This window comes from Camelus ferus, chromosome 5 (assembly GCF_009834535.1).
Source record: "Camelus ferus isolate YT-003-E chromosome 5, BCGSAC_Cfer_1.0, whole genome shotgun sequence".
NCBI lineage: Eukaryota > Metazoa > Chordata > Mammalia > Artiodactyla > Camelidae > Camelus > Camelus ferus.
This window is the reverse complement of record NC_045700.1, coordinates 63,761,535-63,776,282: the sequence shown is the minus strand read 5'-3', so window position 1 is coordinate 63,776,282 and position 14,748 is coordinate 63,761,535. Positions and strand designations below refer to the sequence as shown.

Sequence of the window (14,748 nt, the reverse complement as noted above, 5' to 3'; positions counted from 1 at the left end):
AATCCACATTTCAGCAGGCAAGGTATGAAAGGGAAAGAAAAGCCAGGTGGTGAAAGGTGGAAGAGATGAGCAAAACTGCTCTCTCTAGCCCAGCCTCCTCTATGCCTCATCTTTTCCCTTCCACAGAGCACAATTTCAAACAGTTCCCAGTGGATACAGCTACGTATAGATGGGAAGAATGAGCCAGGGTGGAGGAAGTGATTGGTATAGTCTATGAAGTTTTTTCCCTAAATCGTCTGCTCTTCTCACTGCTTTTCTCCAGAAGTCTGCCCTCTGTATATTTAGAAATAATTCCTCCCTTGGTTAGATGGAAAATTATACTCTACTCTTATATGAAAATGTTTTTTTCTGAATTGGTTTACAATTTAGATCATGAGTATATAAGCAAATTTGGGCAATATTTATTTAGGGAATAGTAACATATTCCCTATATATGTATGAATAGTTATTTTTATCTTTAAAAGCCTGTGATATAAGCATTTGCCAACCCCAATGCGCTTGACCTTACTGAAATGAGATTTCTGGATAGAAGCTCAATGTTTCTGCTGCTCCTTGTGGTAAGGCTTTTATTATCTTTAGTGGACTATGTATATTTGGGTTGATAAATAACATTAAGTGGAGAAAAGGACTGATTTGATTAATGAAAGCAGTTTAAATATGTCTTTACTTCTAAATAGAAGATTAGTACAGATATAAACCTGAAGTTTCTTTGTTATATTTCAGCATTTTGTTGTCAGTTTGGTTGAGTCAATATGAATAAAAAGGTCACAACATCAACAACATCTAACTAGTCCTTTGACTTTGAGGCACTTAGATCTAAAATTAGATAATGAATTAAAAGTTAATTTTTTAATTGGCTATGATCTTGAGAGTTGAAGAATATTCTTATAATTCCGTATGCACTTAAATGGTGATGAAGAATTAGACTATAATGGAAATGAGTACCCAATTAAAATTCAGCTTCTAAATGGATCCTGTCACATGCAGAATTTAATTTACATGAAGGTTTTACTAAGAAAAGTTATTGGGATGTTAGTAAGAGACCCAGAGGGGAGAAAGTAAAATGAAGAGCTGTAAGGACATAATAAAAGGATTGATACTACTTATACCAGATCAAGGAAAAAAAGTAAAAGGAAGAAAGAAAAATAAACCAAAGTGGTCATTTGCAAATAATACTTAGATAAGTACTTGTATTTTAGAAAGAGAACAGCTGTTTTCCAAGCCTAGTAAGAACAAATCGAAGTCCTTCTCAATTCCACCAAGAGGGAGTCAGATTAAACTCACCTTAGAATTTGTTGCTTGCTTGTATCGCTCTGTAGTGATCCACCTGGAGACAGGCAGCAGCTAGTAGACGCACATTTCACACTGAGCAAGGTGAATTACAGTACGTGTTTATTCAACTCATTTTGGTGATTAAAAAATTAATAGCTTTCAGTGTTCAAAATAACCGTTGGTCTCTTTGAATTTGACTTAGACCTTTCACTTGAATTTGCTATGGCAAAAATATGTGAGAATATGAGAAGTGTAAAATAATTTTTCTGCAAGGTTTATTTGTATAATCTATTCTAAAACTGAGTAGAAGAATACAGGATTTTCTTTCTATACTCCTATATTTTAGAATGCATTGAGTAAGGAGAGCTTTCTCATTTTTTCTGTATTTTCAAAGTGAATTAGAGTCTGAAACAGTTTGTTATGTAATTTAAGCACTGTCAGCCTCTTTTATGTGAAATCCCTAGTAAATTGATATAAATGATCCTTGTGTTTTGAGTTACCATGATATTTGTCTTAACTCTGCATAAGATGTATTTGAACACTCACATGCAGCAGACTCAACATGCGTATTCTGGTATAACCATCCACTGACCTTTCCCTTCTTTGCCCTTTCTCCCTCAGTATCATGCACATCTTCTTCCCACTATAATATCTCCACACTGACTACACTTAAGATATTGTAGAAAGGCACTGTTACTTCAACAGCAGAAAGGCAACTCAAAACATACACTTGTCTCTTTAAAAATTTATAACTAGAAGAAAATTAAAACTAACTATTTAATTATGCTTTTTTAGTATTTTTTAAATGGTATTTTTTTAGATTGTAACTTAATGATGCTTTATTCATCCAACAAAAATTAATTGATTATCTACTGTGTACTAGGCACTGATGCCCTGGAGGCAGGCACATCCGTGAACAAAGCAGACCCAGCACTCCGCCCATGTGAAGTTCACTTCCTAGTGGGATAAGGCAGCTGTTTTACACGACACTGGTTGATGTGTTAGAAGACAAGGAGAGCTGTGAAGAAGAGTAGACTAAGGAGGGGGTGCTGGAGGCATGTTGTAATTCTAAATAGGTCTTGCCAAGAAGATGGATGACATTAGAGTAAAGACTTGAAGGAATTGTTCAACTTTAGACTTTAAATTCAAAATCTGACAAGTTTCCTTTTTAAAATTTTAATTTTTATTACTTAAAGCATGAAGGAGAAGGAAAGGGTGAATTATTTTATGAAAGAGAAATCTCTGAAAGGAAAAGATGTTTTATGTATCTTTGCATCTTCAGGTGTTTAAGAGATACTCTTCTTGAACTTTCCTTTATTTTATCATCCATGCACATATCTGGTCCTTTTACTATATGGCGGGGGTTGGTGGGGACTGGGGACATTTATCGATGTATCTCCGGAGCCTAGCAGGGTACTTTGCACATAGTGGGAGCTAAATGATGGTGTGACCTGAAGGTCTAAACTGTCCCATTGGCATATACATTTTTATTAAACACTTAGGGACTATGTCATGATAGAGTTCATTTATTTTGTAGAACTCATATAGCCTTTGGTTACTTTCCCTGACATTCTATGAGTGTACAGACTTCTCTTCACCTTAAGATTTCCTTTGCACTATCAGCTTTCGAACTACCAAAGTGCTCTGGTAGTAGGCACTAAAATTATAACAATGTTACAGTCTAATTCCTAGACTACAGATCTCTTTCTACTACGACTGAGGCTAATAAAATATCTTATGATGGTAGCAAGGTGATTTCTTTTGGACTCATTGGAATGAAATAGCATTTGGGGACCTGTTAGCTAGAAGAGGGAATTCCAAATAATAGCTCTTTGTTCAGTCTCTCCATCAATTCATAGGTAAGTCAATTGGCACTTACCATTTTAAACTCATCAGAGGCCAGTGTAGTTAAGTGGAATATAAAGGGTACTACAGGCAATAAACAGAAGCCTTGTAACAATGTAATGTGTAGTGGAAAAGAGGATTGGAAGATCCATAAAAGCTGCCAAAAGGAACAAAAAATATAATTAAAGGAGCAAAAAGACATATTGAACACAATCTCAGGGACTATTTCGGGCAACAGTAAATGTCTCCTCAAATGTATCTTTAAAAGATGGAAAGCAAAGTAGAAAACTAGTCCCATGGAGACAGGAAGAAAAATACCAGATAGAATTGTAGGAATACGCTAACAAAAGTCAGATTGATTATGCTAATTTTTACCTTTCTTTAAAATAATTAGATGGCATCTAGCCCATAGATCAGACAATATGAAATTCTTAGGTGCGAAGAGGATAGAGAAAAGCAAAAGGAAAAATATAAACAGAGGTGATATATTAGACAGGTATGGCTCAGAGTAGGGTAGATAAATTGTTACATAGAAGACAATTGAAATTTGTCATCCACATGCCAAGTTTTGCCAACTAAGTACAGTTATTTTAGGTTCTATCAAAGTTAAATATTATTTAAGAAAATGTTTCCTGCCTTCCCTCCATTTTGTGAAAGCATGTGGGTTACACATGACTTCCCCAAGAACAGAAAATAATAGTTTCAGTAGAAAATATTTTTCTGACAGTGAATTTCTATTACTTGGACCAAAGGTTTTCACCTAGTGAAACATGTCAGAGATACCTAGGAAATTTTCTCAGGAAACACATCCCTACTAAGAACCATCACCATAGACGTTTGATTAGCTTATAACAATCTTTGGAAATACACTGAACATAATCACTCTTACTTCCTAAAATCATCAACCTCTGCTTGAATTATAAATAAAGACTGGTTGACAAATTAAAATATAAAATAAGAATATTGGACTATTAGAAGCGACATGCAAACTTGATTTCCTGGTACAGAAGCAGAATTCAGAACTTGTGTGTTAAGCCAATCTCTTGTCAGGGAAATCTTGTCATCACTCGTTATTACATTAATTATTTATTGTGGTTTCCTCTGTGCTGAGTAATTCCAAAAGCTTTTTTAGTTTGGTGGCTGAGAAGATAAACCACGACTATTTAAAGGTAAAGTGTGAAGCTTGAGATCTTGAACACTGGTTCCAAAACTGTAGATAAAATAAAACTTTACCTCAAAGATCATTTGAAAAGCAGGTGAAGGACATCATTCTTTTGGCTAACTCTGTCCGTGGACACTCACATACACACTCATACACACAACCACACATAACATGTGCAGGACAGCACTTTCTCAGAAATATACATTGAAATCTATGCATTGCAGCTCCAGTCAAAAAATAAACTTGATATTGAGCGGAATACTGTAAACATCAATTTTAATAGAAAATACTCAGATAGTTTTGTGTGTAAATAAAAGTTAATATGTATACACACTACACATAAACAATATATAGGCACATGGTGTATTGGTTTAAAGATAATCAAACACTACGTTGAAGAGCAATCATTCCAATGTCAAGGGACTTGTGTACTTTGCAACTTAAAGAGGGACCTATTTCTACAGAGATGATTACTATAGAAAAATAATGAGGCTTTACCATTTTAACACTTAAAAAGATGAGTTCATTTTATAAAGCTAGAGAAACGTAGAAACAGAGGTCTACAAATCATGTATTGTGTTCCTGCTGTATACCAAGGTTGGTGTGTGTGTGTGTGTGTGTGTGTGTGTGGTAAGACTGGAGGTGGATGGCAGAATACCAAACGATTGGACATTATGAGTCCAGAGCTAAAAATGTAAGGAAAGGAAAGTAGAGAATTAGTATGTTTCTGTCTTTAGTGGCTGCACTTAACCTTTGCAGAGAGAACAGTGCAATGATCTTTCTTACTTCAGTAATTTCAACGCAGCCAAACTTGTTTCATCTGTATCCCTATTCATTCCCCCAACCTCATTTTGAAAGAGCTCTCAGATATCATATTATTCTATGCTTAAGTATTTCAGTGTAACTCTTTAAAAAATGAGAATTCTTAAAAAGATATAACTATAATGTCATCATCAATCTTAAAAAATATTACACTAAATATAATAAAATATCAATTCATTATTCAAATTTCCTCAATTATCGCAGAGATGTTTTCTTTATAGTTTGTTTAAAACTGTGACCCAATTATTTTGTCATAGGGTTTTTCACAGAGTCCAGATTTTGTTCCCCAAAGTGTGGTTTAACACCTTCCTCTCTCCTCTGAACTTTATGGAAATTGAGAATTAGACCTAAATTCTTTCAATAATAGAATTTAGAGTATTTTTTTTTGAAGAATTTGGAGTATTTTCTTTACCAAAAATTTTATAGAAGCTAGTTCAAAGATTCGTATAGTAAAATAGTCAAATTCAGAATGCCTTGTAATCTGAAGAGAGACCCAGACATGAATATAATTAACTCTACTAAAAAGCAGAAATGTGATATATTTTCAGATGTTCCATCGTCCTTGCTTTTGCATCAGTATTAACAGAGTGATAAAGTTTCCATTTCTTTATGATCAGAAGGCTTGGGGAGGGGGCAGCCCCTGAGACAACTCCATCACACACAAGAGCTCTGCGGATTGCCATTTGATAGATAACCTTGAAGATTCCTTCTAGCTCTAAGCCTCAGAGTAATGATGAGCTGTATGGTACAATTCACAATGTTTTTGCAAACTCATGAATTTCCCTTAAAGCTATATGTGAGCAAAGGTAAGGAATATTAAGAGAGAAAAGACAGACACATAGCATTTCTGCTAAATGGAAACATTTCCAGATTGTCAATAACTCTACCAGGAGACAATGTATTGACATACTTCAGTTCCTCTTTCAAGCAAAACACAATAAAACACCTGCCAGTGACAAGAGCCATACATTTGAAGAAAAGTGATAAGTAACAGTAGAGCGACTCCAAATCCAGTATGGTTTCATCAAATGTGCATTTATTTAGTACATTGGTGTATACTTTTGGATTTTTTTTCTAGTAGTAGTGTTTCATATTTTGTATTCTGCTAAAATTCATGAATCTGTTTCTTTAGGCACAGACAGCACACATTGTCCTGGAAGATGGAACGAAGATGAAAGGTTACTCCTTCGGCCATCCATCCTCTGTTGCTGGTGAAGTGGTTTTTAACACTGGCCTGGCAGGGTGAGTAATGCTTCTATTCCAAAGTTTTATTCTTCCTCTGTATAGGGGAACAATGGGATGATCTTACTCACGGTGGGAAACTGAAGTCACTGCATCATCATAATGACACCACACATTGTCCTGAAGTACAAGCCTCGTGCTTGTACATAGCCTACTCCCGCCTCCCCTGAAAAAAGGCATAGACACAAACTCTTCTCTGCTGCTGTAAAGGAAAGAGAATATGGACACTGGTGTTCCCCTGATGAAAAAAAAAAAGGAACAAAATTGATTCTAGAAACTTAGGGCGCAAGTTATGTGAGATTTCCAAATAGCTTCTGCACAGCAAGGGGTGTGGATCTGATCAAGGTGAGAACCAGGAAAAGGATAGGTAGTACACTCTGGTGCCATTCCGTGAGTAACGTTAAGAGTCAACTTTGCACGTCTAATATGAGCTACTAGAGGGAGCTAAGAAGGTCCTTAGGTATTTTATCTAGTTTCACACTCTAGTAAGAAAGGTGAAACAACAGATACATTTATTGTCTTAAAGTAATCAACGGGAGAGGACGTGCATAGGTCTGATATTTTCAAAATTAATCAACTGAGACTGAATTTGGTATTTAAGATCTGCTAATAGGTGTACAGCCACAAAGATAAGAGTTGCTACAGAAATCAGGAGGCTGTTCTTATCTGGCCAACAAATGCTCCTCTGGGAACCAGGAGGTTGAAGTTTTGGTCTCAGTTCCAGTGGTAACTGATTATGTGATATTGAGAAAATCATTTAACCTTTCTGAATCTTGGTTACCACATATAAAAAAAGTGAGGGGATTGGATTAGAAAGTAATTTAAGACTAGGGGTTAAAAAATTTTATCAAAAGTTTCCATTAAAGATTCAATAAACTATAAAATGTTTGATGAATTCTTTAGGGAAATTCAGTTAGCCTTATATAGACAAGGAGGCTTTGGGTTAACTGATACTGAAAGATATTGATTGACCAAACTTCCATTATACTATTAATGTGCATTCTCCTCTAAACTCTTAGCTCTCTGAAGTGAAGAATATTAGATGGTTTTTTAAAATGGTTCCACTGGTAAGAACATTAAATTACAGTGTATGAAACCTGTTTGCAAAGTTTTGCTTCACCAGGCAATTATTTAAGCTTTTCGACAGCACTAATTACTAGCTGTGTTAATATACCTGCCAACAAACGACTGTTTAATATACATCAGGATGATGGAGAGCACTGGGGTTTTCTTCTCTGTGATAGATTGCGGGTAATAAATCTTGTCACATAACAAAAGTCAAACAGGACCTGATGGATTAATTTGCTTCCAACACTACAGTTCTCTAGGACAAGCTGTATTTATTCATTTACTGGAGAATATATTGTAAGCGTATGTTTAAGGGAAACAGCCAGTTATTTTATGGAGAGAAAGAAGAAAGGGAAGTAAAATTAAATTAATTAATGATTTTTTTTGATGTATAAAAAGGCATACATTAAGAAGATTAGTCCACAGATCCTATTTTCCACTGAGAAATGCTGCTTTTATTCATTGAGTGGCTCACTCAGTAAGGTGGTTAATAATTAAGGGGGTTATTTTGTTTTTCATCTTCAAGAAATGCATTTATATTGCATGTAAGCCTTGGTTAAAAAATTATTAGTTCCTGACAGGTGAGAGGCACCTGAGAAATTAGCTGACGGATGGGTGGATAAATACCACAGTGCTCCAGTCACCTTAGAGGCTGTTGAGCTGAAAGACTAAGTGTTCTGTTGACAAAGGGAGCTCTGGGAGGGGCTGGTCTGGTTGGGGGTTGAAGAGTTTATGTTGACTATGGCCTGAGCTGAACTTTATTGGTTTCGAGGTTGTCATTCTGTCCCCCTTAGCACCTAAATTCACCTTCAGTAGTAATCCACAAGAAAGATTCGGTTTAACTTTCCCTGTGGAGAGTGAAAATGCAAGAGGGTGAAAAAAATCTCATTGCAGTGTATTCCAGTGCATAGAATAGCTATAGATAGACCCAAGTATTTATGAGGATAACATTTCTTATTATTAAGAATAGGAATTCTACGTATAGTTTTATTTATATATAGAACGAAAATAAGCACACATGTATTCTTATTTTTACCTCCCCAAATATTAAAATAAAACCTTCCTGCATTTCTTCCTAATTTTAAATCAGTACTTTAACAGTTATTTGGAATCTTTTAATTTAGATGTCAGAAATGCTTCAGGTCAATTTTTGTGGGATTGATTTCATTCTAAGTTGATATTAACTTTTAAACATATACCTCTTTCTATAATTAAAATATTTAAAAAATCAACTCTATTTAGTATTTCTTTCATAGAAATTAACTCACTATTTTAAATGTTTAATGAATTTTAATAAATATATAGACCCATGTACCCACTGCTGACATAATCAAGATGTTCTTCACTATCATAAAAGACATTAAAAAAAAACTTTTCAATTTTTGATAGTTAATATTTTGGTGAAATGTCAGTCCTCAATAGTAAATGTCAGTTTGGATTCATTCATATCTGGTAGGCTAGGAGAATCTTTAGGGTATCTGCAAACTTTAAATAGAGCAATATTTAAAAAACTAAGATCCTATGAAGAAATTTTTAAAGAATCAAATAATTTAAGAAAATGAAGGAATGAAAATTAAATGAGAATATGCTTTAGTACTTGAGTCCATTTTTCTTTTTTTGTTTATTTTTCAATTTTTAAAATTTTTATTGACATGTAGTTGATTTAAAATGTTAGTTTCAAGTGTGCAGCAAATTGATTCAGTTATACATGTACATCCATTTTTCTTTTCATATCAATCGTATCATGGCGTAAATTTCCATATTCTATCATAAAACTTCCCTAGGTTTGGCAAAATCTGGAGACAGGCTTATAGGATTTTATTCTCATGTTCTCTAATTTTCAAGGTTTTAATCATTAACATTGTGTGTGTAGAATACAGTTACATACATTTTTTGCAGGTAATTTTTTGGCATCTTTATCCAGGTACCCGGAAGCTCTTACTGACCCTGCTTATAAGGGACAGATTCTCATCATGGCCAATCCTATTGTTGGGAATGGTGGAGCCCCTGACACTTCTGCGCTGGATGAACTGGGACTTAGCAAATATATGGAATCCGATGGAATTAAGGTAGTACCAGTGATGACTATTTAACAAGTATAGTTGGTTTATTTTAAGAATCTAGGCTGGACAAAGTTTCAGCCTCAATACTGTAGTACAAATCAGTAAACTTATATTCTCAGCCTCCTTCCAAGGTATATGAGAATCATCTTTAACATGACTTTATTCTGAATTTCATTTCTCAGGGCATTTTGGATTTGTTCTTAATGCTGTGGATGAAACTTGACTTCATTAGGAAAATGTTGTTATAAGTTCAGATAACAGCTATGCTTCGGGAATTGGTATTGAATCGCCTTTTCAAAGAATTTTAAGAATCAGCTCTGTATCAACTATTTACCTTTTAATCTTACCTTCTTTAGGAGATGAATAAAAGATAACTTGTAGTTCAGTCTAAAAGTAAACATAATTAAAATTTCCTATTCAAGGTAAATTTGAATAATATCTGAAGAATGTGAACCAGATAATTCAAAAATTTATACTCCAAATTCACCACTTTTTTTTTCTTTTTTATCACCACTCTATTTTTTAATGACTTGGGACTGATCATTTAATTTAGATCTGCATCTCACAATTTCCCCCCAAAATTCAGTCTCCCTTATGTAAATGTAAATTTAAAAAATTATTTCATTCTCCATGTGCATTAAGCAAGCAATTATTAATTAGATTATTGATAATGCCATGAGGGAAAAATACAGGGTGCTGAGAGGTGAGACCTAGTTTGGCAAACCAGGTAAGACTGTCTTCCACATGATAATTAAGGTAACAATTGTATATTTTAAGAGAAAATTGTTGACCATGTTTTTTTCTTCAAGTCTCCAAAATTTTAAGCCTTGTATCAGTGGATCTAATAAATTAAGTGAGCTGACCCTTAAGACAAGTCAGAAGAATTGGATAATATTTTGTTTATTTATTTTAAAAATGATCGCCTGTCTTTCTAGGTTGCAGGTTTGCTGGTGCTGAATTATAGTAATGACTATCACCACTGGCTGGCTACCAAGAGTCTAGGGCAATGGCTACAGGAAGAAAAGGTGAGAAATATGATAGGACATCCAGCATCACTTAAGGACAATTGGTGGGGTTTGTGGAAAGTTGGGAAGGCGTATGTCATTGAAAAGGGCCAAACAGATGTGGCAGTTTGGGATCCTTTTATTTGAGAGAGCGACTCCTTCTGTTACTCAAGGGTGGGAAACATTTAACTCCGAAGACCATATATTTTCATCTTATCCACTAGATGGCACTCATACATGCTTTGTAGCATTTCTCTTTCAGGAAAGGGGTTAGAAAAAAATTTAGAATTTTGTGTTCTCTGGAGCAACTTAACTTCCCCCCCTCTTTAACCAGGATTTAGATATGTAACTTGCATCACGGGTTCTAGTACCAGCTCCACCTTGTGTGACCTTGCTCAGGTCATGCAATCATACCATACTTTCTTCGTTTGAATTCTTATTGGATATAAGCAGATTGCCATCAAGTCTCTTTGGCTTAAAGGTTATGACTCTATGATGTATAATTAGACATCATCTCATTTGAAGAAATAAATGAAAAAAATAAGTTACTAATCTTATCTTATGTCTTCCTTACTTTGAGTACTATTTTCTAATCAGATAAGAGAGTCCTCCTGGTTTGAATGTCAGACATACTTGAAGTTAACGGACCTGATATACTAAGCATCATTTCCAGTGTAACTGTAGCTGCATTATGTTAAATTGCTGCTGGGCTTGTAACTGACAGAGTATTATTCTGGGAAAGCTCTGCCTCTCCAGTAAGCCAATTGGGGCTAAATGTTGCTTCTTTCTAACAAATCAAAAAGTTTTGATCTTGGTTTCCTGGGTCTCATTCTTGCTAAATTTTAAAAGAGAGAAGGTATCTGTATTATCTCCTAGGTCTTTGCTAGTTTCTTCACAATTATTATCTGAATTTACCTGTTTGTAACTGTCATTCAGGAAGCTCCTCCTTCCTCCCTTTAATATTTCTTTTGTGTTATTTAGGCATCTGATATTACGGTCCCTCTGTGTCAGAACTTAAAGTTTAAGTATAAGCTTAAGCCGTGGTTTGTTAGTTTGTTTTCAGAATGTGCTTTGAATCTTCTTCCATGATCAGAGACATGCAGAGTAGAAGAGGGTCTAAGATAATAGCCAGCTTGCCTCCTTCTATGCACAGGTGAGGGAAAACGGCTTCCTCAAACATCACTCAGATAGCTGGTGGAAGCAAAGAAATTAGAACCTGCCTTCTGATTCTTAACTTATTGCTCTTCCCCCTTTTATCCATGGGGGATGCGTTCTGAGACCCTGAGTGGGTGCCAGAAACTGTGGGTAGTACTAAACGCTACCTATACTATGTTTTTCCTATACGTACATACCTATGATATAGCCTAACTTGTAAATCAGGCACCTATTCCTGCATCACTACTCTTGTGCTTTGGAGCCACTGTTCAGTTGGAATAAGAGGGTTACTTGAACAAAAACACATGGTACTGCCACAGTTGACCTGATAATTCACATGGCCACTAAGTAACTAACAGGTGAGATACACTAGACAAAGGAGTGGTTCACATCCTAGGTGGGACAGAGCAGGATGGCAGGAGATTTCATCACACTATTCAGAATGGCGCACAACTTGAAACTTATGAATTCTTTTATTTCTAGAGTTTTCCACTTAATATTTTTAGACTGTTGTTGATCGCAGGTAAATGAAACCACAGAAACCAAAACTGGAGATAAGAGGGGGACCAGCTATACCACATCTATCTCTATCCAGCCTAGTTAAAGAAACTAAAACAAATGGTGGTGTTGCCTGACTTACTAACAGATTGGGCAAAATTCAATACAGACTGACTATGTAACAAGCAACTTCAGGAAAAATGTGCCAGTAGCCTATTATGTGCCAGGAACATTTGGTTCACAGCATGGATTTATATATTATTTACTTATCTTTGCTTATGAAGTTCACAAATTCCATTATTTCAAAACATATATGTATATATAAAATTATATTACTTATTTAACATCCTGGATTAAAAGCAACAAAACTGTAGTGGAAGACTGATGTTCAGAATCTCTCATTTTTCATTCTGAAGAATTCTGAAGAATGGAGATTGAGTCCTGTGCCCAACCAGAACAGCAATTTACCTTGTTCTCGCCACATGGTCGCCCTGGATCAGAGAAAAGAAGGAGTAGGGAAATTATTTACTACTCAGGAAGATAGATGATGTCAAGTCAGTATCTTCAAAACACTAGACTGGATCTAATTTCCTCCAATTTTACTGTCATGACAATTTTATGTTTCTTATAGGTCCCTGCAATTTATGGAGTGGATACAAGAATGCTGACCAAAATAATTCGGGATAAGGTAAGACCATCATCATCTTCAGCCAAATCTATGTCTCTTTACATATGTATGTGTATATGTATATAAAGAGACACACACACACACATACATATGTATATATATATGTATACATATATATATATGTATGTGTGTGTGCGTGTATTTTTCTCAATGAGCGAGGAATCCATTGGTGTGTAAAAGAACAAATCTGGCCATTTTCTGCCATTTGGGTCTCTGTCATCCTGTTTTACTATCTCTGGTATAATTTTCAAGACTGAATACTTACTAGAGTGCCCACTATGTGTTCACTATCCCAAGTGACAAATCAAGGCCTTTGTAATTCAGCTTACATGACAGGGCTGGTGAAATAAGAGGAGGAGGTAACTAGGTGTGTAACAGTTTTGCCTGAATTGAATGCCTACCTGCTGAAAAATGAAGACCAGGAAGTATACAGCACTGGTGCTGTTACCTGTTTTGTCCTCTTGGAGGGTTTATTTGTGGAATTAGTGAGTTATAGTTCATGGGTGTACTAGGTGAGCCCTGCATACCCTGCTTGTGTTGTCTCAGTTTTGTAGTCTTTCTGGAGATTGTTCCAATGACCAAGATGATAAAAGGTAAGATTATCTTTTGCTTTCATATCTGATTGCTGAAACATTTGACCCTCCCTCTGAGAATATCTCATCACCACCTGCTCACTTCTTGTTGTTGTAAGAGGTGGACACTATTTTTCTTATGTGAAACCTTCACATCCCAGGCCAGAAAGAAATTGCACCTTACTAATGTTAACTAAATTTCCTAAATGCCACTAAAGTTTTCTCATTGAATTATATGTATTTTCTTTAAAAAAGATACAATTTCAAAGTGAAATAGATGTTTCAAGAAAATCTGCTGTAGATTCCTTGTTGGAATATGTATTGACACAGAATCTCTGCAAATGGAAAGAAAGAACAGCTTTGAAAATAAGAGCATGGCCACATAGCCATGGCCAGAAGGAAGGCAGAGAGAATGTCCAGTCCTTGCACTCTCCCTCTGACTTTATACCCTCCTCCATGATTTTCCTGAGAATAGATACTAGTGAGATTACATGTCCCAAGTAGAGTTTTGGGTTTTCTTAGCCCAGTGATGTTGTGGGAGGAGTAAACAATGATGAGGCTTCCAGAATGAGAGAGGAATGAAATCAGGAAATTCAAGCTGCAGAATTGGCAGGTTGAATAGAATATGTAATTAAGGCCTAGTAATTTGGGAAAACATTTTACAAGACCTATTGTGTTCTTCATGTGATATATTAGCTTGAGGTTAACACTGCTCTTATCAGAGGCAGTTAGGTTTTCAAATTTTGGCTGAATAGAATAGCACAGACAAAACAGTCATTTTGCCTAATATATTTGATTGTGAGTGATGTGGGTTCATACTAAAAATGTATGTTGTGGCTTTCAGTTCTATTAGTCTTAGGTTGAAAAGTAAGGCTGTTACTCATTCAGCGTGCTTTAAGAAAAAGGTAATGAGAACAGAAAGCCAAATGTCAAAATTAGGTATCCATAAATATCAAGGAATTCTGTGATTTGGATTGGGAAAGTAAGTGGAGACCATCATGAAACTTAATAATCCAATGTAGAAGTGAAAATGTTTTTTAGTATTTTTCCCAGAGTGTGAGTTAGTCCTCTGCTTTTAATAAGCACACTGAAATAACCATCTGAATGATGTACTGACACTCACTTACTTCCAAGTTACTTCTTCCCCTAAGGAATAAGTTTCACAGGGAAATAAAGGCTTTCTTCTGTTTCCTTCAAAGCAACAATTTCCTTGGATAAAAGCAAATCAGTAAGTTATCTTGACTCCCCCTCATAACGTCTTGATTAGTGAATATAATATACCATTTTCCTAATTAGATCAAGACTTACTAGACTTATTCACGAATGAGTAAATCTCAAGGCACAGCTAATAATAATA

At 35.3% G+C, this 14,748-nt stretch overlaps 1 protein-coding gene across 1 annotated transcript in view; it reads left to right on the top strand.

Annotated features, from left to right (window-relative positions):
- Positions 1 to 14,748, top strand: part of CPS1 (carbamoyl-phosphate synthase 1) — a 124,109-nt gene that overhangs the window by 13,491 nt on the left and 95,870 nt on the right. The window contains 4 exon segments of the mRNA XM_032479946.1: positions 6,234 to 6,343; positions 9,336 to 9,480; positions 10,410 to 10,499; positions 12,763 to 12,819. Of these exon segments, the coding sequence (XP_032335837.1) occupies positions 6,234 to 6,343; positions 9,336 to 9,480; positions 10,410 to 10,499; positions 12,763 to 12,819 (402 nt within the window).